At 45.8% G+C, this 24,214-nt stretch overlaps 1 protein-coding gene across 1 annotated transcript in view; it reads left to right on the top strand.

The window, feature by feature from the left end:
• Positions 1-21,872: 21,872 nt before the first annotated feature.
• FAM171A1 (family with sequence similarity 171 member A1) overlaps positions 21,873-24,214 on the top strand; it is a 125,256-nt gene continuing 122,914 nt past the window's right edge. Inside the window, exon 1 of the mRNA XM_060006295.1 lies at positions 21,873-22,204. Coding sequence (XP_059862278.1) covers positions 22,108-22,204 — 97 coding nt within the window. The 5' untranslated portion in view covers positions 21,873-22,107. The remainder of the gene's footprint in view (positions 22,205-24,214) is intronic.

The raw sequence follows: 24,214 nt of genomic DNA, 5'->3' as shown, positions 1-24,214 counted from the left end.
GAACACAATGTTTGTACCATGAACAAGGAGACTGCAGGGCATGAGAGAAGAGTGAGCAGTGAGTTAGTCCCTCAGGAAGATTGTCTTCTGGCAAATTCTTGTGGCTTTCCCTGGCAAGGCCGAAAGAAGCTGCTTTGTGATAATTCAGTCCCTTCCCCCATCTTCCCTCTCTCTTTCCCTCTTCCCACAGATGCACAGGGAATTTCGCAAAGTTCTGTTTGTGATCATTTCTCCCTGGGAGATGTGGAAAGGAGAACAAATGTCTGTTTTTAAAACATATGTATAGATTATGAGTTAAAAAATGAAATTTAACCCAACTTTCCTGAGCATCACTGACCTGCTGCAAAAGTGTTTTAGTTCTCAAAATTATTGTATTTTATCTCCTAATCAAGATAAAGCCATTGTTGTTGTTTTATTATTATCAATATTATTAGAAGAAAAGAATGAAAATGAAGGAGAAGAAGGCAAAAATTACATATGCCTTTGTTTCTAATATTGGAGGTGAACTGGTGGAAACAAGCCCCTACTTCTGGTATCGGGGTGAAATACCCTTAGAGCCTGGTCTGCAGAGGAAGACACACACATCAGATCTGGCCACTGGTTTTCCAGTGTAGAACAAGCATGGAGCTAGGCCACCCTGGCTCTCCTTTGATCTTACCGCTTACTAAGGTCTTCATGCTCACATGGCTCCTGATGGCTACATACCTCCCACCTGGCCTCTAATATCTGTGTCTCATCATCCTGTTGCTATCAGCCCAGTTCTTTAACCCCATTCGTTTTTGGCCATGAGGCATGTGGGATCTTAGCTCCCTGACCAGGGATTGAACCTGCACCCGTTGCATTGGAAGGCAAAGTCTTAACTACTGGACCACCAGGGAAGTCCCTCAATCTAATCTTAATTCTGACAATGTACAAGATTCTTTTTCTGAAGTCCCTTTTTCATGAACCTTTTATCACTTTCTGAATCCACATTAATTTGTCCCTTACTTTTCCCATACATAAGCAACCAGCCCTAGGACAAAATTATTCTCCTTTTTTTCCTCAACAAAAAATCTCCATTTTTTATATTTTCTCTTGCCAACAACACATATACAACTTGCTTTACACACTGAAATGCCTCCCTCATCATTTTTACATGTTACGTTTTTAATCCTTGAAAACCTTAACAAAACCAAGAAACAAGTAATTGAACTGTTATACCAGCATTTTCTGATTGGCAAACTTAAAAACATAACCTCTAAAAACATATATTTTTTTCATAGCACAATTTCTCTTTTATGTGGTACAAGATGTGTGTTTAATAAACCCAAGCCCTCTTTTCTCTTTATTTCCCCTTGGCTTGAAGTTTTAGTAATTAACCCAAGGCTGAAGTCTCAGGCAAAGTGGGCTGTGTTTGTATTTCAAGGACATGGTAAGAGTTAATTTCAAGATTTCTCCTAGGCATATTTTTATTATCACAGGGTCAGAATTCTGAAGAAAGTAAAATATTCTATCAAGCTAGCTTTCTCTAACTGCATATGCAAAAAAAAAAAAAAAAACAGTTTTGGAATTCAAAGGAGTTTCATCTTAACCAAACTTTTTGGAGTTTGAAGAATACTATTGGTGGCCACACAGTGTTTAAAAAGATCATTTTTTTTAAGTCATAGTTTCACAGTTAAAATCTTTTTAATGAATTGAACCTGAATTTCTCACTGTACAAAAGGCAACAAGAATACCAATCACACAAATGGAATACACATTCACACACCAGAAGATAGAACTGTCACAAACCAGAGGAGAGGATGACCAATATGGAGTCCCAAACAAACACTTCCCCAACACAAACGGTCCCTGACGGTAGACACATGTCAGAACCAATTGCAAAAATGCCCAAATGACGCTCAATTCTCACAAACAGTCCTCAATGGTAGACATGAGGCAGGAGACAGATGGGCCCCAGACCGAGCAGCGGGAGGCAAGAGGAGCTGAGTCCTGCCCAGATGAGAGACAAAAGACCACATATTCCTCATTCTCGAAGTCAAGGAGCCCTTCCCAACTTCACCTGTGCAGAAAGGGTCCTCAGAGTTCAAAAGAGAGGGGGCATCATCTCATAGTAAGTGATGTCAACTACCCACAGGCCTCTTCACTAGAATCCATCTTGGCTAAGAGATGTGTGCAAACGCACACGAGGACCCTGAGATATACCAACTACGGACTCAGAACCAGGCAAAGCAAGATGACTGTCCAAAAGAAACCTGGAAGAAATGCCCCATATAAGTGATTCAAACTACCACGCGGGCACAACTCTCTCTGAGCCCGCCCACGTGCCTATGCACACGTACTCTTTTTCCTAATAAACATTCTACTTGTTTCACTACTTTCTGTCTCTCCGTGGAAATTCCCTTCTACACAGCTGACGGGCCAGGGCCTTGTCACTGGCCACTGGTCCCTGGTGGTCTCACGGCTAGGATTCAACGCTCTCACTGCCACGGCCTGACTTCAATCTCTGGCCGGGAACCAAAACCTGCTTCCAGCCGCTGCAGGCTGAGGCCAGCCGAGATCAGACACACATCAAAACCAATTAGCAAAATGCCCAAATAGCACTTTGTGCTCGGAAGAGAAGTTAGCCCAGGTGCACACGGGTCGACCTACTTGGTCTTGAAGCTCGTCGGCTCGTCCAGATGCACGTTTCCATTCCACCAAGGAAAAGCATACGTTGGCCGCCAGTGCCAAGCAGGGGAGAAACAGGGAGGATCCCCGAAACACACGGTTTCGGCAGCTGCTAGGAACGTCCCCTCAAACACCCCCTCTCGGGGCCAGCGAGCCACGGGAATCAGGCTCCTCACAGCCACCCCGGCGCGTCGTCATGGCGGCAGCTCTGCTGGCAGAACCCCAGAAGCCAGATATCGCGAGAGTGCAGCAGCCCCGCGTTGGGAGCCAAAAACTGTTAGCGAAAGTGGGTCCAGCTGCTTGCCGCGCTAAAGCCAATAAAGAGGCAAGGTTGGTGGGGAGGAAAGTTTGTTTTATTTCAGCAACCTGGCGGGGTGGGGTGGGGGGACTCGTGTCCAAAGGCTGACTTTCCCCCACTGACCATCAGTGGGCAAGAGCTGTTATACACGGAGGGAGGGAGCTACGTGCAGAAACGGCACCATCAGCTCTGACCCTCATCCCGACATTGGTCCTGCAGTGATCTGATCAGCATCATCTTGATTGTTTTAAGTAGTTAGTCTTCAGTTCCAGCGTTGGTCTGCTCCCATTTCTTTGAGACCAGCTCTCAGAATTGTGGCAGCTTATGTCATGGCTACCATCTGGTCATCGTGTAGTTAACTTCTTCCACCTGGTGAGGGTTTCAGTATCTATAAGACAGCTCACAGGATGCAGCTCCCAATATTATCTGTGGCCCTTAAGGAGGAACTGAAGGTCCTTGACTTTGTTTACTGACTAAACTATTATTGTTCTGTCCTGTTTGACCCCTTTGCTTCTGCATTTTCTCACTTCTCTGATTAAACTTATTCTTTGGCTAAAGTTTTTCTACAGACAAAAGGCAGGTGGAGGACATGGGGGGAGGGAGAATGACCACAGAGTCCTACTCCGTTTTATTTTCGGTTGAATACAGGATAGTTCTATAGATTTGGGTGGAAGGATGACCTTGTTATTGTCTTTAAGGTTTAATGGGATGCATATGGGTGTCCAGAAGACAAAGGATAGACTGTGATAATTTTATGTGTTGACTTTGTTAGGCTACAGTCTGAGTTATTCAAATATGAATCTAGGTGTTGCTGTGAAGGTATTTTATGGATGTGATGAAGATCCATAATCAGTTGACTTTAAGTAAGGGAGGTTATCCTTGATATTTTGGGTGGGCCTGATTTACTCAAGTAAAAGGGCATGAGGACAGAGCTGAGGCTTCTTTAAAGAAGAAGAAAGTTTGCCTGTGGAGAGAACTTCAGCTTATGCCTGAGGGTTCCAGCCTGCTCTTCCTGACTGCCTGCCCTATGGATTTCAGCTCTCCTTGAAAAGCAGACCAGATGGAGGTTAGAATGCAGAACTTGTATTGGGTCTGTTATTGGGCATAACAGCTATTAAAAAGGACAGGAAGCAAGATTGGACAGAATGTATGAGTCTACCAGACTCATGTTATAACCCTCAGCCTCTCAGGAAAATTGGAGGCTGAAGAGAATTTGGACAGTAGAATACTTTGAGGTGCTGGATGACACGTAGATGTAAAAGAATAAAATAAATCAGGCAAAAGAAGAAATTAATTAGAAGGCTGAGTAAGTTTAGGATGACTAAGTAATCACACTGCGCACACACTCTTAGTGTCCTTTTAGAACATAATTATTAACAGGAAAAATATTGCCCCAAGGTAGATTGCTTCTTGAGGATCAAAAAAATCATACCCTTTTTATGTATAAAGCAGATGTACATACAGTACATAAACAGATATATGATATATCTGTGGCATTAAAATTTCATGGCAGGAGTAATTTGGAAAATATGTCTTTAAAAGGCTCCTTAGGGGATGGTGATGAGAAAAAGGTTGAGAAACACTTTAGGGTGAATTCTTAGTCTTTATGTGCTTTTAAAAAAATCATGGAAATAGTATTGTTGTATTTTCTTACTATAAAAATAATACATTAATGTTTATTAGAAAAATAAACATTATTCCCTGGGTATATAACATTATTCCCAGGGGCTTCCCTGGTGGCACAGTGGTTGAGAATCTGCCTGCTAATACAGGGGACACGGGTTCAAGCCCTGGTCTGGGAAGATCCCACATGCCGCAGAGCGACTAAGCCCATGTGCCACAACTACTGAGCCCCTGAGCCACAACTACTGAACCCCATGCACCTAGAGCCTGTGCTCTGCAACGAGAGAAGCCACTGTAATGAGAAGCTCACGCACCGCAATGAAGAGTAGCCCCCACTCAACACAACTAGAGAAAGCCTGCGCACAGCAACAAAGACCCAATGCAGCCAAAAAGAAATAAAATAAAATAAAAATAAATTAAAAAATAAACATTAAAAAAGATAGCTAAAAACTCCACCGTCCAGAGATAACTATTATACATTTAGAGATGTGTGTGTGTACACACATGCACACTTTTTCCTATAGATATTTTTACTTTTACTAAGATGGAATTATACAATGATTACCATTTTGTAAATTTTTTCCACTTCGTATTATAGTGAGCTTGCTTTGTAACAAAGATAAATTACAGCATAATTTTAATGCCTGCATGATATTCCATGATATAATTATAATATTTTTAACCAATCTCAATTAATAGAGCTTCATGTTACAGCAGTATTTTTTAACAGTAAACATTGTACTGTAAACATTGCTCTGCTGAACATGCTAGACTTGTTTTATTATTGTCGTTTGAAGATAAATTCCTGAGAGGAAGGGTTAAAGTCTATATACTTTGTTTGAAGCATTGGTACATGTTGCCAAGCTACATGTATCTTTTCACATCAGTGAATAGATTTCCGCCATCCTATTAATGGCTTCATAGTATTCCACTATATAAGAATATCATAATTGATTTAATAATTCAATATTTAAGTTGCTGCCAGTTTTTTTCTTCATTAGTACAAGCTGTAAAAACAATGTAAAAGCTGTCATAGCAATACTGGTCTTGACTGTGTGTTTTCGCAAGAAAAATTCCTGAGTGGAATTGCTGGGCCAAGAGTAAGCAATTAATGGATATTTATCAATTTCATACTTCTGGGAGTCATGGGGGACAGGAATTGAGGAAAGCTACAGTCAAAAGAACGTAGACCTTCATTTTCAAGAAAAAATGGGATTTACATAGCTTTTGGCTCTAAACATCTCTATTTCAATGTATTCGAATATGGAATATTCCCAAGTTTCTTGTGCTGATGAAATAAACATACTAGAATCCTATTGTATGTTCAAAAAAAAAGTAAACAGTTGAAACACACACACACAGACCTTTTTAAGCTCCTTAAAATACTGTTCCAGTTCAACCTCCCTTTGAAGGTAATTAGCCATTTTCAAGTCACAGCATTTCTGGCCTCATGGCTTGTCACGAATGTATGTCTTTCATAGGATCAACCTCTAGATCTACCTGAAGTCCACCCACCCCCCCTTCATGTTCTGCTTCCCTGTGGGTCATAAGAAGAGGCAAAGGTTTCTTCCACTCCCAACACCTGAGGCCTCTGCAGTATCAAGATGGAAACCCATAACTCCTCTCTAGAAAGCAGCTTCCAAAAAATAAACTATGGGAAGTTTTTTTTACTGGTTTCCTGGTCTGCTGTTACTCTGGTTTATTTCGATTACACTTTTAGCTTTGGACTTGCCAGGATGAGAATCTTGTGTTATACATCACCTGTTGACACAGATTTTGGGAAATTATTTCTTGCCAAAGGCCTTAACCCTGCTCCCAGAGCACTCACTGCCTATTTTTGCTTCTGTTACACAGTGAAACCATCAGGGGGCATGATATCCAACAAATGAGGCACCAGAGTCTTTATAAAGTCATAATGAGTCTTCCTGTTATCCAGAAAGGCATGGAAATTTCTCCAAGTCATGTCGTTGGAATCTAAAAAGGATTCTGTGGAAACGAATACTGGATTGTTTGTCTCTTATTTTCGATTTCAGAGTGTCTTTCCCCTCTATTTCCTACTCCTCTCACTCAGAGCTGGTACAAGGGAAGAGAAGTAGGTCTACTAGCTCTGAGCCAGAGGTTTGAATGCCTGGGGCTGGTAGAGAGGAACTGGTGACAGAAGCTGTGTTGGAAGCATCACCTGGTGGAGAAAAACCCTGGTACTCAGAAACGTCTCTGCTTCCGAGCAACCAGCCTGGGAGTCAGAAGTGTTACATCAACATTCATTGACTTCAGAACCTCTATCCCATCCTCTCAGTCTCTCTTCAGGATAGCTCATCTTATTAAAGAATGAATGTATGAATCAACGGTGACTCATAAGTTTTTTTTCATAAGTTTTTAAACTGTGGCAACATACACATAACATAAAATTTACCATCTTAACCATTTTTAAGTGGTTAAGATGGACATGAAGTACATTCACGTTGTGCTCCCAGCATCACCATCCATCCATGGAACTCTTCATCTTGCAAAACTGAAACTCTCTACCCATTAAACACTAACTCTCGTTTCCCCTCTCATTGGGTTTTTGTTTTTTTTTTAGTTGGGTTATAGTTGCTTGACAATGTTGTGTTAATTTCAGGTGTACAGCAAAGTGAATCAGTTATACACATACATATATCCACTCTTTTTCAGCTTCTTTTCCTATATAGGTCATTACAGAGTATTGAGTAGAGTTCCCTGTGCTATACAGTAGGTCCTTGTTAGTTATCTATTGTATTTTATATATAGTAGTGTGTATATGTCAATCCCAATCTTCCAATTTGTCCCTCCCCTCCTCCTTCACCCCACCCCGTAACCATAAGTTTAGTTTCTACATCTGTAACACTATTTCTGTTTTGTAGATAAGTCCATTTGTATCCTTCTTTTTTAGATTCCACATGTAAGCAATAGCATATATTTGTCTTTCTCTGTCTGACATACTTCACTCAGTATGACAACCACTAGGTCCATCCATGTTGCTGCAAATGGCATTATTTTGTTCTTTTACCCTCAGAATGGGAGAGAATATTTGCAAATGAAGCAACTGACAAAGGATTAATCTCCAAAAGTTCAAAACAGTTCATGCAGGTCAATATCAAACAAACAACCAACCCAATCCAAAAATGGGCAGAAGATCTAAACAGACATTTCTCCAAAGAAGACATACAGATGGTTAAAAAAGCACATGAAAAGATGCTCAACATTCACTAATTATTAGAGAAATGCAAATCGAAACTACAATGAAGTATCACCTCACACCAGTCACAATGGCCATCATCAAAAAGTAACTCATTGAGAGCCTCCCTGGTGGCGCAGTGGTTGAGAGTCCGCCTGCCGATGCAGGGGACACGCGTTCGTGCCCCGGTCCACGAAAATCCCACACGCCGCGGAGCGGCTGGGCCCGTGAGCCATGACCGCTGAGCCTGCGCGTCCGGAGCCTGTGCTCCGCAACGGGAGAGGCCACAGCAGTGAGAGGCCCGCTTACCGCAAAAAAAAAAAGACTACAAAAAAATGACTCATTGGTTTTTGGTCTGAGTGACAGGAGAGATGCTGGTCCCCACCCTTCTCCTTTACTTGTCATTGCCACTCATGTTTTGATGGTGTCCCCTTGGTTTGACCACACTGTACTCCAACGCTTATTTTAACCTCATATTATAAACATTTTTAGTTGGGGTCAGACATGGTGGTTTACTTGGGATAGCCACCTAAATAAAACTCATGGTGATTTTCAGTTTCAGAATTTTCCAGATGCCTCCTCCAGGGTGCTGGTGTTTCTAATCCCCCCAATGACCAATGTTTAGGGTCAGCTAAAGAGAGCATCTAATCCCTAAATTTATCCTACAAGTCATGACTTCTGTGGATGTGACTGCAAGGAAGACAAAGGAAATTTGAAATATTAAGGAGTTTGTCACTATTATCATTTCTTTAGAGCTTTCAGGTCGCTGAGTGCTTTTATTTTTCATATATGGTCACATTTCATCACCTCCACAAACCCGGTAAGGTAGTTGTTATTCTCATCCCGTATTTCAGAAATGAAGAAAGTGAGTCTGAAAGAGAAAGTGACTTCGCAAAAAACATGCAAATAGTCAAGGTCTCTGTCTCCACTTCTCCCAAAATGGGCAAAGTTCTTGAAGTTGTAGAAAATCTGAAATGAGTGCTGTAATTACTTCCTTGAAAAATAATAATTCCAAATAAACTAACCCATTGAGTTTTGGCTACTATTTTAATTTGCTTGGGGGAAGTTCAAAGATACATTTCTCACTCAGTTTTATTTATTTGGTTCTTTGAATTACTGCCATCTTGAAAACTTGCTTAAATATTCTCATTTCTTCTTACATTGCTTCTTTCTCTTACCATAACCAGGTACATATCTTCATCTTCATTCCTCTGCATAAATTTAACTGCTTGCTAGTCAGTTATAGAAAACTGATGTTCTTTTTCCTCTTAAATGGTCCTAGTGCCTCTCAGATTCTCTTCAGCTTACCTGCATCTTTCTGTATTTCTGGCATAGAAATAAATAAATGTACCATGTATTAAAGTGGTAAAAATCTCATTCTCAGACTTCCCTGGTGGTGCAATGGTTAAGAATCCGCCTGCCAATGCAGGGGACATGGGTTCAAGCTCTGGTCCAGGAAGATCCCACATGCCGCGGAGCAACTAAGCCCGTGCGCCACAACTACTGAGCCCACGTGCCACAACTACTGAAGCCCACATGCCACAACTACTGAATTCCACGCACCTAGAGCCTGTGCTCCGCAACCAGAGAAGCCACCGCAATGAGAAGCCTGTGCACCGCAACAAAAAGACCCACTGCAGCCAAAAATAAATTAATTAATTAATTTTAAAAAAACCTCATTCTGTCATTGTTCCTCTTCAAATTTTCCTCCAGCCCCCTTCTCTCTCTCTCTTTTTTTTTTTTGACACACTGTGTGGCACACGGGATCTTAGTTCCCCAAAGTGGGATTGAACCCCTAGCCCCCCGTATTGAGAGCCAGAGTCTTAACCACTGGACCACCAGGGAAGTCCCCAGCCCCCTAAGTCTCCAGCCCCCTTCTCTTTGTAATTGGCCCCCTTTCAGCTCTCAGGACCTCAGCAAAAATGGTTACTTTAGGGACAAGGTGAAATACTAGAAAAAGTTTTGTGTTTATCCCTCATCTTCCCTTAACTGCACTTTGAACATTGACCAGCTTAGCATGAGGAGTTTTTCTGGGGTTTACTCCCCAGAAGCTGGGCCCCGGGGTCTGTGGTAGGGCTGTCTGCAGCAGCTTCTCAGCCCCAAGCCTCACTCATCTTTCACGGGGACAGATGGCACGCTCAGTGGGGGAGGAACCCGAGCAGCTGTGAACAGCTATCTTCAGGTTGTGGGGAGAGAGACACGAGGCCTGAGCTCCTAGAAAGGAAAAATGATCCGTTTTTGAACCCCAGAGTCCTCACATCTAGCAGAGGTGACCCTGTTCTCACGACAGCCACATTACAAATGCCAGGTGATGTGTGCAATTCTAGAGCATTGTGGAAAGAGGTGGTTCCCTCCTTGTTTTATGCCCATCCCACCCATCCTTAACTTTGGAAGATTCTGTGTTGAAGAGAAGGGCCTTGGATCTTTGTAAGTCTTCTGTCCCCTTTCACACTGAGTCTTTTTTTTAACTGAAGTATATTTGATTTACAATGTTGTGATAGTTTCAGGTGTACAGCAAAGTGACTCAGTTGTGTGTATGTGGGCATATATATATTCTTTTTCAGATTCTTTCCCTCTATAGGTTATTACAAGATACTGAGTATAGTTCCCTGTGCTACACGGTAAGTCCTTGTTGTTTATCTATTTTACACATAGTAGTGTGTATCTGTTCATCCCAAACTCCTAATTTATCCCTCTTTCTGCCCCCTTTGGTAACCACAAGTTTGTTTTCTATATCTGTGAGTCTATTTCTGGTTTGTAAATACATTCATTTGTACTATGTTTTTTAGATTCCACATATAAGTGATATCATATGGTATTTGTCTTTCTCTTTCTGACTTACTTCACTGGGTATGATAATCTCTCGTTGCTACAAATGGCATTATTTCATTCTTTTTTATGGCTGAGTAATAGTCCATCGTATATATGTATCTCATCTTCTTTATCCATTCACCTGTGATGGACACTTAAGTTGCTTTTTCAGTTATTCCAAGTCTCAGTCCTACCGACGTCTTTGGAGTGCAGTGCATCTTCTGTTTGGTTTCTTAATGAGTGGTCTTTGAGTGCCTAGATTTCCAGAAGATAAACGATTCTCTTCATCATACCCGTTCCTCCACCTGCCTCTCTTCCTCTGCTCGTATTCCCCTTTCTCACAGAATATCTTCTCTGCAATTTTTTTTGCAGTACGCAGACCTCTCACTGTTGTGGCCTCTCCCGTTGCAGAGCACAGGCTCCGGACGCGCAGGCTCAGCGGCCATGGCTCACAGGCCCAGCCGCTCCGCGGCATGTGGGATCTTCCCGGACCGGGGCACGAACCTGCGTCCCCTGTATCGGCAGGCGGACTCTCAACCACTGCGACACCAGGGAAGCCCTTCTCTGCATTTTTTTTTTTTTTTTTTTTTTTTTTGGCCACGCCGCGTGGCTTGTGGGATCTTAGTTCCCCAACCAGGGATTGCACCTGGGCCCTCGGCAGTGAAAGCGCCGACTTGTAACCACTGGACCATCGGGGAATTCCCTGCATTTATGCTTTTCAGTCTTCAAAAGCTCTTTGACATGTATGATCTTGTCACCAAAGAAGTATTTTGGTACGACTCCCTGCAAATCCCAGTGTGATGTCGTAACCATAAACTTCGCCATTTTACGTGATACTCTCTATAGATAACTGATCAGCGCAAACGGTTTTGTACCCCTTCCCCTCCCCCCAGGCATGGACTGAAACCCCACCAGGGATTAAATTTATGACTTTGCTTTTCTTCAGAGCCAAACACTCAGTCCTTGCCGTGAGATTCCCATTCTTCTCATGTTCCTGCCTCTTAGCTGATTAGCTCTTCCTTCCCCTATGATAGAAGCTTTGGAGACAGGAAAAATAGCAGTTTCCTGTTCCGCCTGGACTGTTTATTATGTTTAATTAACTCCTCTATGGTGATTTCTATTTGTATTGGCCAGGATAACATTCATACTTGAAAGCTTAGTTTCCAACGATGGTTATATTCTATTTCCCAAAGCAGGTCTGGCTTTTGTGATTTACTCCACAAAAAAGGCTGCTACCTCCTCCTGCCCAGGAGGCATCACAGGTGGTGGCCACCACTTGGGCATAAAAGACAATTAAGTTCCCACTAGGGAAGTGAAAAAGCAGATCTGTCACTGTCAGTGTCTGTGATGCAGATGTATGTGTGACAAACAAAAAGAGAGGTGGTAGATTAAGTTTCAAAGCATAATAAAAATTTAAGATCTAATACACAAAGAATTATCACGCTTTTAGGGTTTCTTCACCTGGTGTGAAGTAAGATTTAAAGAAGGGATTGACTGGGCAAGTCCAGAGTTTCTGGTTTTGCTGCTGTATGTCTCTCATACACTTATCCACGTGGAAAATATCCTTCCCGAAAAAAAAAACAAAAAAGTGCCTTCCCGAAAGAGTCCGGTCTTCTGGAAAGTTTTCTTCACTGTGATAACAACCACAGTCAATGGACATCGGGAAGTTAGGTAAATGCCACTTCTTCCTTAGGAAAGAACCAGCAAACTGTGAGCACCCCCTATCTCTCTTCTCCAACTGCATCCGCCAGATCCTTTCAGTTGTAAGTACAGAAAGCCCAATTCAAAATGGCTAAAAGAGGACTCCCCTGGTGGCACAGTGGTTGAGAGTCCGCCTGCTGATGCAGGGGACACGGGTTCGTGCCCCGGTCTGGGAAGATCCCACATGCCGCGGAGCGGCTGGGCCCGTGAGCCATGGCCGCTGAGCCTGTGCTCCGCAACAGGAGAAGCCCCAGCAGTGAGAGGCCCGCATACCGCAAAAAAAAAGAAAAAGGAAAGGAGTTTATTCACTCAACAAGTGAAAGTCCCAGGGAGACACTGGCTGTATTCAGGGGCTCATATCACTCTCTCCATCTGTAAGCTCTGCTTTGCTCTGTTTTGTCTCCACTCTTAGTTTCTTACATCATGGTGGCAAGATGGCTGCCAGAGGTTGCGATGTTTTAGGCTCTCCTCTCATTAACCCCAGCTGGAAAAGCCCTTCTCTCTCTCAAGAGTTTCAAATTCTAAAAACGTTCTGGAATTGAGTCTGATTTGGACTGACTGGATCGTGCTCCCACCTCTGAACTGGCTAGAGAGGGGGGCTTCCATGCTGATTGGCCAGACGTGGATCACATGTCTACCCTTGGAGCCAGCCCTAAATCACCTGGACTGAGAGGAAAGTGAGGGTAGATAGTTTAGGAAAGTACCGGTTCCACTACCAAATGCAGGGAGCCTGGATGCCCCGCAGGCAAAACAATGAACGTGCGCTCTGATCAAGTCACAGCTGCAGCTGCCTCTATGGAAAAGAAGTTGAATAGTTTGCTTTAACATATGCAACTTTTTTCTAGAGCTTCTGAGGCAGATTTTACTCAATCCACCCAGTTAAAATCTCTCCCACTTCTTTCTTGGATGGCTGTGCCCATTTTTGCATGTCTGTAACTCATGTATAATTTCTCACTCGCAAGTACGATTTCTTTCATGTCAGTGGGCAGTGGATCACCATCTCTCCCAGGTTTTAAAATCTTTTATTCTTATGCAAGCTTTAAAGAAAGCTGTACCATAATTTTTGGTGTATGGGTGTGAGTGTTTGGGGGACAAAATTTGATAGAAATGATTTCAAAGTTCAAGGTTAGATACCCTGTAGGAATCACATTCAAGACTCAGCCACAGGTACCTATCTGTTCTGGACTTCAGGCCTCAGTCTAGAACATAAAGTTCCAAGGACACCAAGAAAACGAAATGCTTTATTTTCTCTCCAGTATTCCAGTTTTAATTTGCAAAACATTTTGTGTAATGATATTTATAAAAGAACCAATTCCAGATTACGTTTCACTTTCTGTGGCTTTGTTAAGAGGGAAAGAATCCTCATATTCTGACAACTTATTATTTTTTTAATGTGAACTGGTAAGTAAATTAACATTAAAGACTCCAGATTGTGGGTCCAATGTCTCTCTCCCTCCTGACTTTTTTTTTTATATAAATTTATTTTATTTTTGGCTACGTTGGGTCTTTGTTGCTGCACGTGGGCTTTCTCTAGTTGCGGCGAGCGGGGGCTACTCTTTGATATGGTGTGTGGGCTTCTCACTGCGGTGGCTTCCTTATTGTGGAGCACGGGCTCTAGGTGCACGGGCTTCAGTAGTTGTGGCACGTGGGCTCAGCAGTTGTGGCTTGCGGGCTCTAGAGCGCAGGCTCAGTAGTTGTGGCGCACGGGCTTAGCTGCTCTGCAGCATGTGGGATCTTCCCAGGCCAGGGCTCGAACCTGTGTCCCCTGCATTTGCTGGCAGATTCTTAACCACTGAGCCACCAGGGAAGCCTCCTCCTGCCTTTCTCGGCTGGTCCTCAGCCTGCACGTTGCTAAAGACAGCCTGGCTATTCTCCCAGCCCTGTTATCCTTACCTGGGCTCTCTCCAGTATGAGACTGGACCACGTGACAGGCCGAGGAAATGAGCCCAGGGACTGTTGATTTCCACTCTCCTCCAGGAAGCACCCATCTTAGTCCAGGAGGCATCGACTTCCCTCATTCCTGACATCCAGGAGACTGTGTAGGGTCCACAGCCCGGCAGAAGGGATTATGAACAAGAAACTGCTAAGTCACATGAGTGACTGTTCTAGAAGGAACAGCAGTGAAAGCATCTCCACTTCATTTGAAGAGTCGGAGCCAGGAGCACCCTAGGGAGCCCCCAGCAGACCTCACAGGGCAGGTATAAGGCCAAGCTAGTGGTCCCCACCACTGTCCAAGAAACTTCCCATCTTCAGAACCAGCCTACTTCTGCAGGGGAAAAATGACCACTATGCATACAGACAGCTGCTACCAAAGCCAAGCTCCGTCCTTTATCTCACCGAATCCACGTGACAACACTTGGACAGAGGTACTACTCTTTTCATCCCCATTTGACAAAGGAGCAAAGCAAGGTGAGGAACATCACAGAAGTCCAAGCCCAGTCAGCCCAGAGTCAGCGCTCAGGCGTTTAACCATCATGCTACCCGCCTCAGTGGAGAGAGGGTTTACTGTATACGGGAAGATACTGGGGTGCTTCCAAATAAGGTTCCCAGCGAAGGAATCCTATATTTAGCAAGGCACTGATTGAGGCTGGGTGAAAGGGAAGTCTCTAGGTTGTGGGATTTTTCAGTCCGTTTGTTTGATGCTTTTTGTTAGCTTAGGAATGTTACCTTTTATGCCCCTATTGTATGCCTTCCCACCGGGGTTCCTGGGAGTCAGCTGTCAGTGTGCTCAGAGTGAAGATCTTTTCCATGTGGCTTGGACCCCATTCCTTTTCCCTTCAAGGACACCTGCCTCATAACTAGATTTCCAGGTCCCTGTGTCCCCTCATCCCTGGGAACAGGCCATCCTCCTCAGGGAAGTATACCCGGGACCACCGGTCATACATCTGTCAACACCTTCACCCCATGTAAAGGCAGATTCTTGGGAAGAGGGGTCGAGCAGGGGGTGTGGGAGAAACATGCTTAAGTCTTGCAGAGTGGTGACTCAAAAAAGTTCTTTGAAAAGAAAATATTTTTATTTAGATGAAAATGCTGGTGTTATGTAACACCTTTCTTTAAAAATAGTTGAAAGAGGGACTTCCCTGGTAGCACAGTGGTTAAGACTCCATGCTCCCAAGGCAGGGGGCCTGGGTTCAATCCCTGGTCAGGGAACTAGATCCCACATGCATGCCACAACTAAGAGTTGTCCTGCCACAGCTAAAGAGCCAACTAAGGAGCACATGTGCCACAACTAAGGAGGCTGCCTGCCGCAACTCAGGCCTGGTGCAACCAAATAAATAAATAAATAAAATATTTAAAAAAATTATTTTTAAAAAGTCATCTACTTCTCTTTTAAAAAAATAGTGGAAAGAATAATTTTTGAATAAGATCATATGTGCACCAAAATCTCGTATTCCACGTGACAACTTGCATTTCCTCTGAGTAATAACCAATCAATCAAATCTATGTATACCAGCCAATCGGTAAGTCAGTGGCTTTGCGGAAAGTCAGCTCCAAGCAGGGCATCGTTGGGATCTCGAGCGAGCCACAAAGATGTCGAAAAGGAGGTTCCTTCAGAGCCTGTAAGTTGGGAAGATAAGACATTGCTGTGGAAAAGTTATCATGCTCAGATTTTCAGATATACTATTTTGAGTTTATTTCAAATGACTGAAGGGTGCCCTCTTTTGAGAAGATTCTGGAGTTACTGTCTACATAAACCTTTACCCTAAATACTGATGTCAGAACTCAAGAATCATGTGCTTTCAGATTGGGATTGACACATACACACTACTCTATATAGAATAGATACCTAATAAGGACCTACTGTATAGCACAGGGAACTCTACTCAATACTCTGTAATGGCCTATATGGGAAAAGAATCTAAAAAAGAGTGATGTATGCATATGTATAACAGATTCATTTTGCTGTACACCTGAAACCAACACAACATTGTCAGCCAACTATACCCCAATAAAGTTATAAAAAGAAGAATCATGTGCTTTCAGACGTCGAAAGTTTACACAAACATTCCCAGATAGCAGCACCAGATGTTACAGTTTTGACTATTACAAACAGACAGCATGCACTTTGGCCAACGCTGACCCCAGCTCACTGTGCAACCCCACTCTGCATCTCTTCTGTACATGGTCTAAACTCATGTGTTGAAAGCAAATGTTTGCAACTGGTGGGAGCAGGTGGTTATAATGATAACTAACTTTACAAAGCGGTTCGTGAGTGTGGTGAACCTTATGTGCCAGGCTGAGGACACAGTAGCCACGTGACCTGATCTGCATCTTGAAGGATAGGAAAGGATGAGAGGATAAGCATCAACACCAGTCCCACGGCGGGAAAGGCTCAAGTTCAGGGGCCAGTTCAAGACCTGCCTGTCTGAGGAGGGATCTCTGAAGAGTAACTGTGAGAGGGAAGCCCAGAAGGTGGGAAAGCATCTTGAGTTACCTTCTAAAACTTCGGACCATGGTAAGGACTCAGTCAGTACCTGCCAATTCATATATCAGTCCAAGGTAGCCGAGCGATATTTAGACTGACTGGAAGAAAATATTTCTTCAAGGTTAGACACAATTTTTCACTTTGGCCAATAGTTATTGAGCACCTATTTTGTGGCAAATATTTTTTCCAGACGCCGGGAATTATGTCAGTGAGTTGGACAAACACCCTGTTCTCATGGAGTTTATATTTTAGTGAGAGTGGCTGAACGACTAAATTAACATTACAATAATTAATATTTAAGCCCGTTGTATTGTCTGAGCAGAAAAATCACCTCCTCATCCCCACTTCCATGTTTAAGGGGCCTGTAATGAAGGGCACTGCTGGAGGCAGAGAACCTTCGTTTAATAATTAAACAGGCATTAAGAGAAATGACCTGGCAGCAGGTAGCTTTGGGTCCAGAGCCTCAAAACTAAGCAGAGAGGAAATGACAAGAAAGGAAATGAGTAAGAAAGTACCACTGGGAAAGAGTTCACCTGAACTTGACCAGAGCTTAGGGGAAGGGAGGCTCTAAGGCACAGCAAAGCTTTCCTCCCTGTTCCAGGTACAGCATGAGCCACACAACAAGAATTCGATTCATGTTAATTACCTAATCCATTTTCTCCATTAGCTTCCCGTCTTTTCCCTAACTCTTTAAGTTTTTGCGCAGCCTAAAAGTTGAGAATTACATTTTATTTGGACATACGGAGGACATACTGAGGACTTAAGCCCAGGAGACAGCCTCTCAGATAGCTCTGAGGGACTGTCCCAAAGAGGCAAGAGAGGAGCCAGGACGTAGAGGAGTGTTTGCAAAAAACAACCACCCCCAAACAAGCAGTTGGAACATCAAAAGATTACTGCTAATGAAAGAAACACCGGACATCTCAAGTTAATGAATTTAGCCCACTTCTGTATATGGGAAGATGCAAGAGTCTGGGCTCACTGAAATCGTTCCTTTGATCTGCACCTTAACTATCTGGGGCCAGTATCCTGCTTTTCTCCATCCTGAATCCCCTCAGGGTGCACAGTCTGGGGGTGGCTGCCGCGGCCTTGATGGCCACAACATCCTTTGTTTACTGATTTGGCAGGTGACGTTCTCTGTCCACAGAAGCTGACTTTCCTACTTTCCTCGAGCCCTCCTTGACTCTATGACAGTAATTCCACGGCCAGCAAAGGGTTGAACTGGAAGATTCTCCTTGCTCTAATGGAACAGGCAACCAGATTCTCAGGTAGCCACCAGCCTTTGAATATCCTCAACGGCCAAGACCTATTGATGCATCCCAGAGTCTTCTAGTGACTCCGGGGCACGCAAAGAACAGTCATACAGGGGATCTGAAATCACACTGCCAGAGATTCACTCTTGTAGGCTAATACACATTTGCAACTTCTCACATGAAGCTGAAAGAAGATCTTGTGGGAAAGTCACATGGATTGACATGGGTGTGACTCACCAATAGAGGGGAACGTGGGAGTGTTATGGTTAATGGGACACATCAATTCCTTTTCAGTAATTTCTTTACCTTTCTCCTTTGTCTTTTGCAAATGGATGGCCAACAGGTTCTAAAAAAATGCTGAGCCCTTCCAATTTCCACCTCTGGCTACATTTTATCTAACTTTAATAAAAGCAACAGCAAACAGGAGTTGGAATGTCCATGACACACTTCCTGATCTGTACAAACCTCATACTAAATTTGTTATTCACAGGCAGCTTCTTACTCAGGGGCAGAAGAGGGGGAACAGGAGGGTAGGAGGAGAAAGGGGAGAAGGAAGGACAACGCCTCTGGAAATAAATTCAGACAATTAAAATTCCACCACATGGGCAGCAATGTCAGGAAAGATTTCAATGGAAGAAATGATCTTGGCCTAAGTAAACCTTGACACAGAGCCTCTGACATCAAGGTTTCTGGAAAAACTCAGCCAGGAAAAGTTTCATATATGGCATCGCTGCTTTTGGCAGAGAACTCGAAAATGGAAATGAAATGCACAGGCAGGCCACTTCTAAGCAATTTCAAGTAAGTACAGTCATAATTCATCTTTAGTCAAACAATGTGAGATTTTAATAAGAGCAACAGGAAAAGTTCTAGAAGGAAAGAACACTTCTGATTTCCATTGTTCTGCAAACACTCCCTCCCAAGCAGTGATTTATTTCACCCCCCCATCCCCACCCCAGTTACTAAGTGGGAGTCTGGTTTCTGGAACAGGAGAGAAGGTAAACCATATTCTTTTATTCCAGTAGAGGAGAAGGGTGATTATTTAATTCTTACATAATTCTAGGCAGACGATATGCACAGTGCAGTTGTTTATGTGATTTTGCAGAATTTGTGCTTTCTTAGCCTCCCACCCAAGTAGCTGGAAAACATCCACATGGGGAGCCAATGCTCATGGGGGCCTCAGCTCTCTTTTTGGCTTTGAGATGGTGCACTGTGCAAAGTATTTAACCTCCTTCTGTTTCATCTGCAAGATGGGATGGGACTGGTCGTTCCGAAACTATTTATACAAGCCTCAGTGTTGCTATCAAGGTATAGAAACTTTTTCTAAACTGCCATGTCATCCACAGAAATTCTGTCACATGCACAATAATAACAACCATTATCTTGAGCATCTACAAGTCCTGATTGTGACCCGAACTTGAATAGACTCATCACTTAGTGTTTACTTAGACTTCTCCCACTCTTAAAAGTTCTAGATCTCTACACTAGAATAGATATAGGACCCCAAATACCAGTGTTTTGGGTGAACACTGAAGCTTGGGGGGAAAATGGTATAGAACAAGGTTTTTTGCTTTTTAAAAATTTTATTTTGAATAATGATAGACTCATAAGAAGTTATAAAAATGGTGCAGAGAGGTTCCCCGCCCCCAGCATCCCCCAGTTGTAACATTTTATATAACTATAGCACATTATCAAAACCAGGAAATTGACATTGGCACAATACCATTCATTAGATACTGTTAACTGGATTCGGACTTTACTGCGATTAGAACCCGTTTTTAAAACAACGTGGACACAGCTAGAGGTAACCTGAGTCATTTGCATGAGATTTATTCTTGGAGGGAACTTGCTACAGGGAATTTGAGTTTGCTGTCATCAGACCCAGATACTATGGGCAAATTATTTGTCAGTGAGCCTCAGTTTGTTCATCTGTAAAATAGGAATAATAATACCACCCAAGTAAGTTGTCATGAGGAAACACCTCCAGTCCAATGAGTGGCATATATAATACTAGGAACTCCAAATATAATACTGTCCTTGGTTCCCTCATGAGACCTGACACTTCAGCACCCAGGATTCTGTAGGAGTCCCAGGTGCTCTCCCAATAATAACCTGGTTTTCGGTTATTCTTGTTATCATTATTATTTTGCTCAGGCTAGTGCTGTCTCTTATAATCAACATCCCTGACAAAGGCACATCCTCAAAAGATATGAAGTGAGAAGTTTCAACTCCGGGTTGGGCTTAATGTCACTTCTCTTAGAAGCAGCCCCTTACCCCAAGAAAGTGATTTGAAAACTTTGGGTCCGCCCTGCTCCAAAAGCCATCCTCCACCAAGCAAGCTAGCTGGCCTGCACTCTTCGTGCTCCTGGGGGCAGGAACCCAAGCTGGACTTGAGGACCGACTGATCTGCATGGTCCTCTCTATGCTCCCCTCCCCTGGCTCTGATGTGTACCCTGGAATTACCCTAAGGCTTTGACGCTGGAAGTTAGAGGAGGAGGCATCAGGCAGTCCCTAATTGTGGGTCTTCTTTGCCACCTTCCCGACTACCTGCCACCCTGTGCAGGTGCCCAATTTGCACTAATTGCAGCCTTGGTCCTGAGGGTGCCGCTAACACCCACAGGGGCTTCCCCTCCTCCTGGTTTTATTGTGTCTCACAATGACTTGTCTCTAATAAGCCAACTGGGCAAGCGCCATCCTTCATTCTCTTTTTGGTACAGTGCCTGCCATACCTTAATGCCCAATTATAAAACTACGATAATAACCCTCCTCTGGCCTACCGTTCTGGAGGCAGCACGGGGCCTCTAGTGAGCCTGGTGTGGATTTCCCCAGATCGGCGGTCCCGGGCAGAGGTCCCAGGGTCCCTGCAGTGCTGGTTGGGAGATGGGGTGGAGAGAGTCAGGGGGACATGAGGGTTATATGGAGGAAGGTACACAGACAAGAGGGAGTTAAAGAATGGAAATTGGGGCTTCCCTGGTGGCGCAGTGGTTGAGAGTCCGCCTGCCGATGCAGGGGACACAGGTTCGTGCCCCGGTCCGGGAGGATCCCACATGCTGCGGAGCGGCTGCGCCCGTAAGCCATGGCCGCTGAGCCTGCGCGTCCGCCTGTTGCTCCGCAGCAGGAGAGGCCACAACGGTGAGAGGCCCGCGTACCGCAAAAAAAAAGAATGGAAGTTGGTGGGTGGGTGGGTACCTCAGCTTCAAGGAAGCCTGAGGCTCTCGCGGAGAGTTTCAGCCCTGGGGCCAGGATGATTGTCTTATTAGAACCTTGTCTCTGTCACCCACCAGCTACTTATTAAGGACAAATTCCTTAACCCTCCCTAGCTTCGATTTTCTCCTCTGTAAATGGGGATAGCAATACCTACCTCTGAGTTCCTATATTATGAAGATAAAAGTGGGAAATAACAAGTACTTAGGGCCTCAATAAGTGTAAATTTCCTCCCCGCCGTAACCTTCTAGAAACATCCAAGCCCAACACAGCCTGGAGATGTTTGCCTGTCAACACGCAGGCGCTGAGGGCCGCCAACGTACGGTGTACCCGGGCTGGGGGATTCTATTCCCGCCGACCTTCGGCGTTGGGTGTCAGATCTCCCCTGGGGTTCCTGGGTGGATCGGGACAGGCAGAGCTGCAGGATGCCGCGCTCCTGCGCAAACCGAGAGGGCCATCAGCTAACCTGGTGCGAGGGTTTCGGCCTGAAAGGCAGCTACCGTCTTTCCCAAGAGGCGAGGTAGGGGGGTGGCGGGGCGGTCTGGACGCCAAGGTCGCGTTCACTGCTCCCGGGAGACCGGGTGGCGCGCGGGGCGGACCCGAGGGGGTGGCCGCTCGGGCGGGCGGGGCACGTGGGCTCGCGGCCGCCAGGTGGCACCACGGCCCGGGGCCTGGGCGCCGCCGCGGGCGGGGCGCGAAGGGGTTAAGGAGGCGGCGGAGGCGCGGCGGCGGCTCTTTCGGGGAAACCCACCGGGGCGCGCGGAGGCGGGAGCGGCCGTGGGCTGCGGGGCCCGGCGCCGCGCCGGGCGGGGGCGCGGCCAATCGGGCGGCGGGCCCGGCGCGCGCGGAGCCAGGCGATATGGAGGGAGGCGCGGCGGCCGGCTGCCCCTGACGCGCCGCTCCGAGCCGGTGGTCGGCCAGCCCGCGCCGCCCGGGGCCCTGCGGCGCGGAGATGAGCAGGTCGGCGGCGCTCCTGCTCTGCCTGCTGGGCTGCAACGTCTGGAAGGCGGTGACCAAGACGCTGCGGGAACCCGGCGCCGGAGCCCAAGGTCGGTGCGCGGCGGCGGGCTTTGTGTCGGCCGCGGGCCTGCTGCAGAGGCGGCGGCGGCGGCGGGGCTCCGGGGCCGCATTGTGTCGCCGCGGCCGCCCGAGCCCGAGCCGCCGCCACCGGGCCTGCAGCCCCAGCGCCGCGCTCCCGAGGGGGCGGCGCCGCCCGGGGGCGCCGAGATACCCGGGCAGACGCTCCCGGGGGGCCGCGGGCCGCCGGGGTGCGGGTGGCATCAGCTGTTGCCGCCTCGCGTGGCTGGTGTGGATGTATCCGAGGGTCCTTTATGCGCGCCGCGGACACGCGGCACCATCTCCTTCGCCCGGGCGAGAACGGCAGACCCCGGGTCGCCATCGCCCGCTCCCCACCTCGGGGCTCGGTTCTCGAAGCCCGATCGCGAAGGCTACGCTCGGCCCTTTTGTTGCGGCGGTCGAGGGGGTGGCCGCCGCCCCTGGGGTGCCCCCTGCGCCCCGGGACCCCGAGGTCCGCGGCCGCTGCCCGCCTCCAGCCTGCCGCAGTTTGGGAAAGTTTCGGGGTCTCCTCCCCCTCCCGATGCGACGTCTTTAACAGGCCTTAAGGGCTCTGCTCGGCGGCCCAGGAATCATCCCCGGAAGGGGAGAAAGAATTGGAACTGGGAGGCCCTAATCAATTTTTAAAAAAAAATCATTTCCACGGCTGTGTGTCGCCAGCTCAAGGCTTTTGTCTAATCTTTGGCCTCTGCAAATATGCTTTCCAACCCTGGGAGGAGTGTGCTCGCCTCTGAGAATGGCCACGAGCCTGTCTTTTGTTTTCAAAATAAGAATTTGTTTGGGGGGGAAGCCCGAAGGTTCCTTTGCACGGGTTTGTGCGGTCGAAATCGAGGGCTTCTCTGTTGCCTGGTTTTTCGAAAGGGTGAGTGAGGCCGCCGTGGATGCACATCTGGCGTTCACACAGGACACCAATGCCGGGCCTCGCTGGGCCTCTCTGGTCTCCCGGGAGGGTTTCCCTGCAGCCCTGGAGACCCTCACCCGCACCCCGACCCCCAGACTCCTTGCCCGCGTCCTTTCCTCGAGGAAAGGTGTGTGTTCTGTGAAGTCCGCCCAGCAGACGGAATGCACGGGGAGCGCTCCATCCCAGCTCGCTCCATCCTCTTGCTAGGACCCTGCCTTACGCCCTTTTCCATATGCTCGCCCTCTTTCCTTATGGCAAATATTCAGAACCCAGAGCCCGGGAGTGCCTGGGAGCAGAGAACCCAGGTGGTTTTCCACCTCTCATGTTGAGACAGGGAAGGGAGTTCCTACCCACAGTCGGTTGGGGTTTGATTTGTTACCTACATGTTGAATTCAAGGTTTTCATATTCATCGCTTGCTGTATCATTTGCTGGAGTCTCTTTCATGCGTCGCTTTTTCTATAGCTGTGATGGGACAAGACCATTCTGAGTTGTGTATAAACTTAGTAATGTACATTACGGAAGGGGGAACATTGACAAGGTACAGAAAAGACTGTCTCTTCATGTAGGAAATGAATGTTTAGGACATTAGCTCAGCAGTGTTGAATTGTAGCCTCTTTCATTAATCCCCTACTGCTCTTTGAATCAGCTGTGTCAATGAATATGATATTTGTGTTTCAACGAGGCCATTAATTCCAAAGAATGGGTGGAATTTTTTGTTTTGCACTTGGAATAGGGATATGGAAACATTAAGTTTGTGCACTTATAAAATAGGGGAAAGCATAGCCTTAACTGGAACAAAAAAGTCATGCAAAAAACCTACTAGGTCTAGGTCAAACACCACATTTTGCAGAGAGCTTGCTGCTAAATATTTTATCTGGTAACTAAAGTCTCAGAAATGGAATATTCTGTGCGGTGAGTGAGAAAAAGTCAAGCTGTGAGATGTTTATGCACAGCTAGGAGTACCTTAGTATATTGTGTGTTTGGAGTGGGAGATCAAGTATCTTGGAATATTTTTCCCCAGGATTACTTCCTTGTTTGGGTAGGATGGCTTTTTAAAGAGCTGAGCCCAGGAGCTCTGCTAGA

The sequence above is a fragment of the Delphinus delphis genome, chromosome 2, assembly GCF_949987515.2.
Source record: "Delphinus delphis chromosome 2, mDelDel1.2, whole genome shotgun sequence".
In the NCBI taxonomy this organism is placed as follows: domain Eukaryota; kingdom Metazoa; phylum Chordata; class Mammalia; order Artiodactyla; family Delphinidae; genus Delphinus; species Delphinus delphis.
Note: the sequence above shows the minus strand (reverse complement) of the source record. Positions and strands in the feature narration are given on the sequence as shown.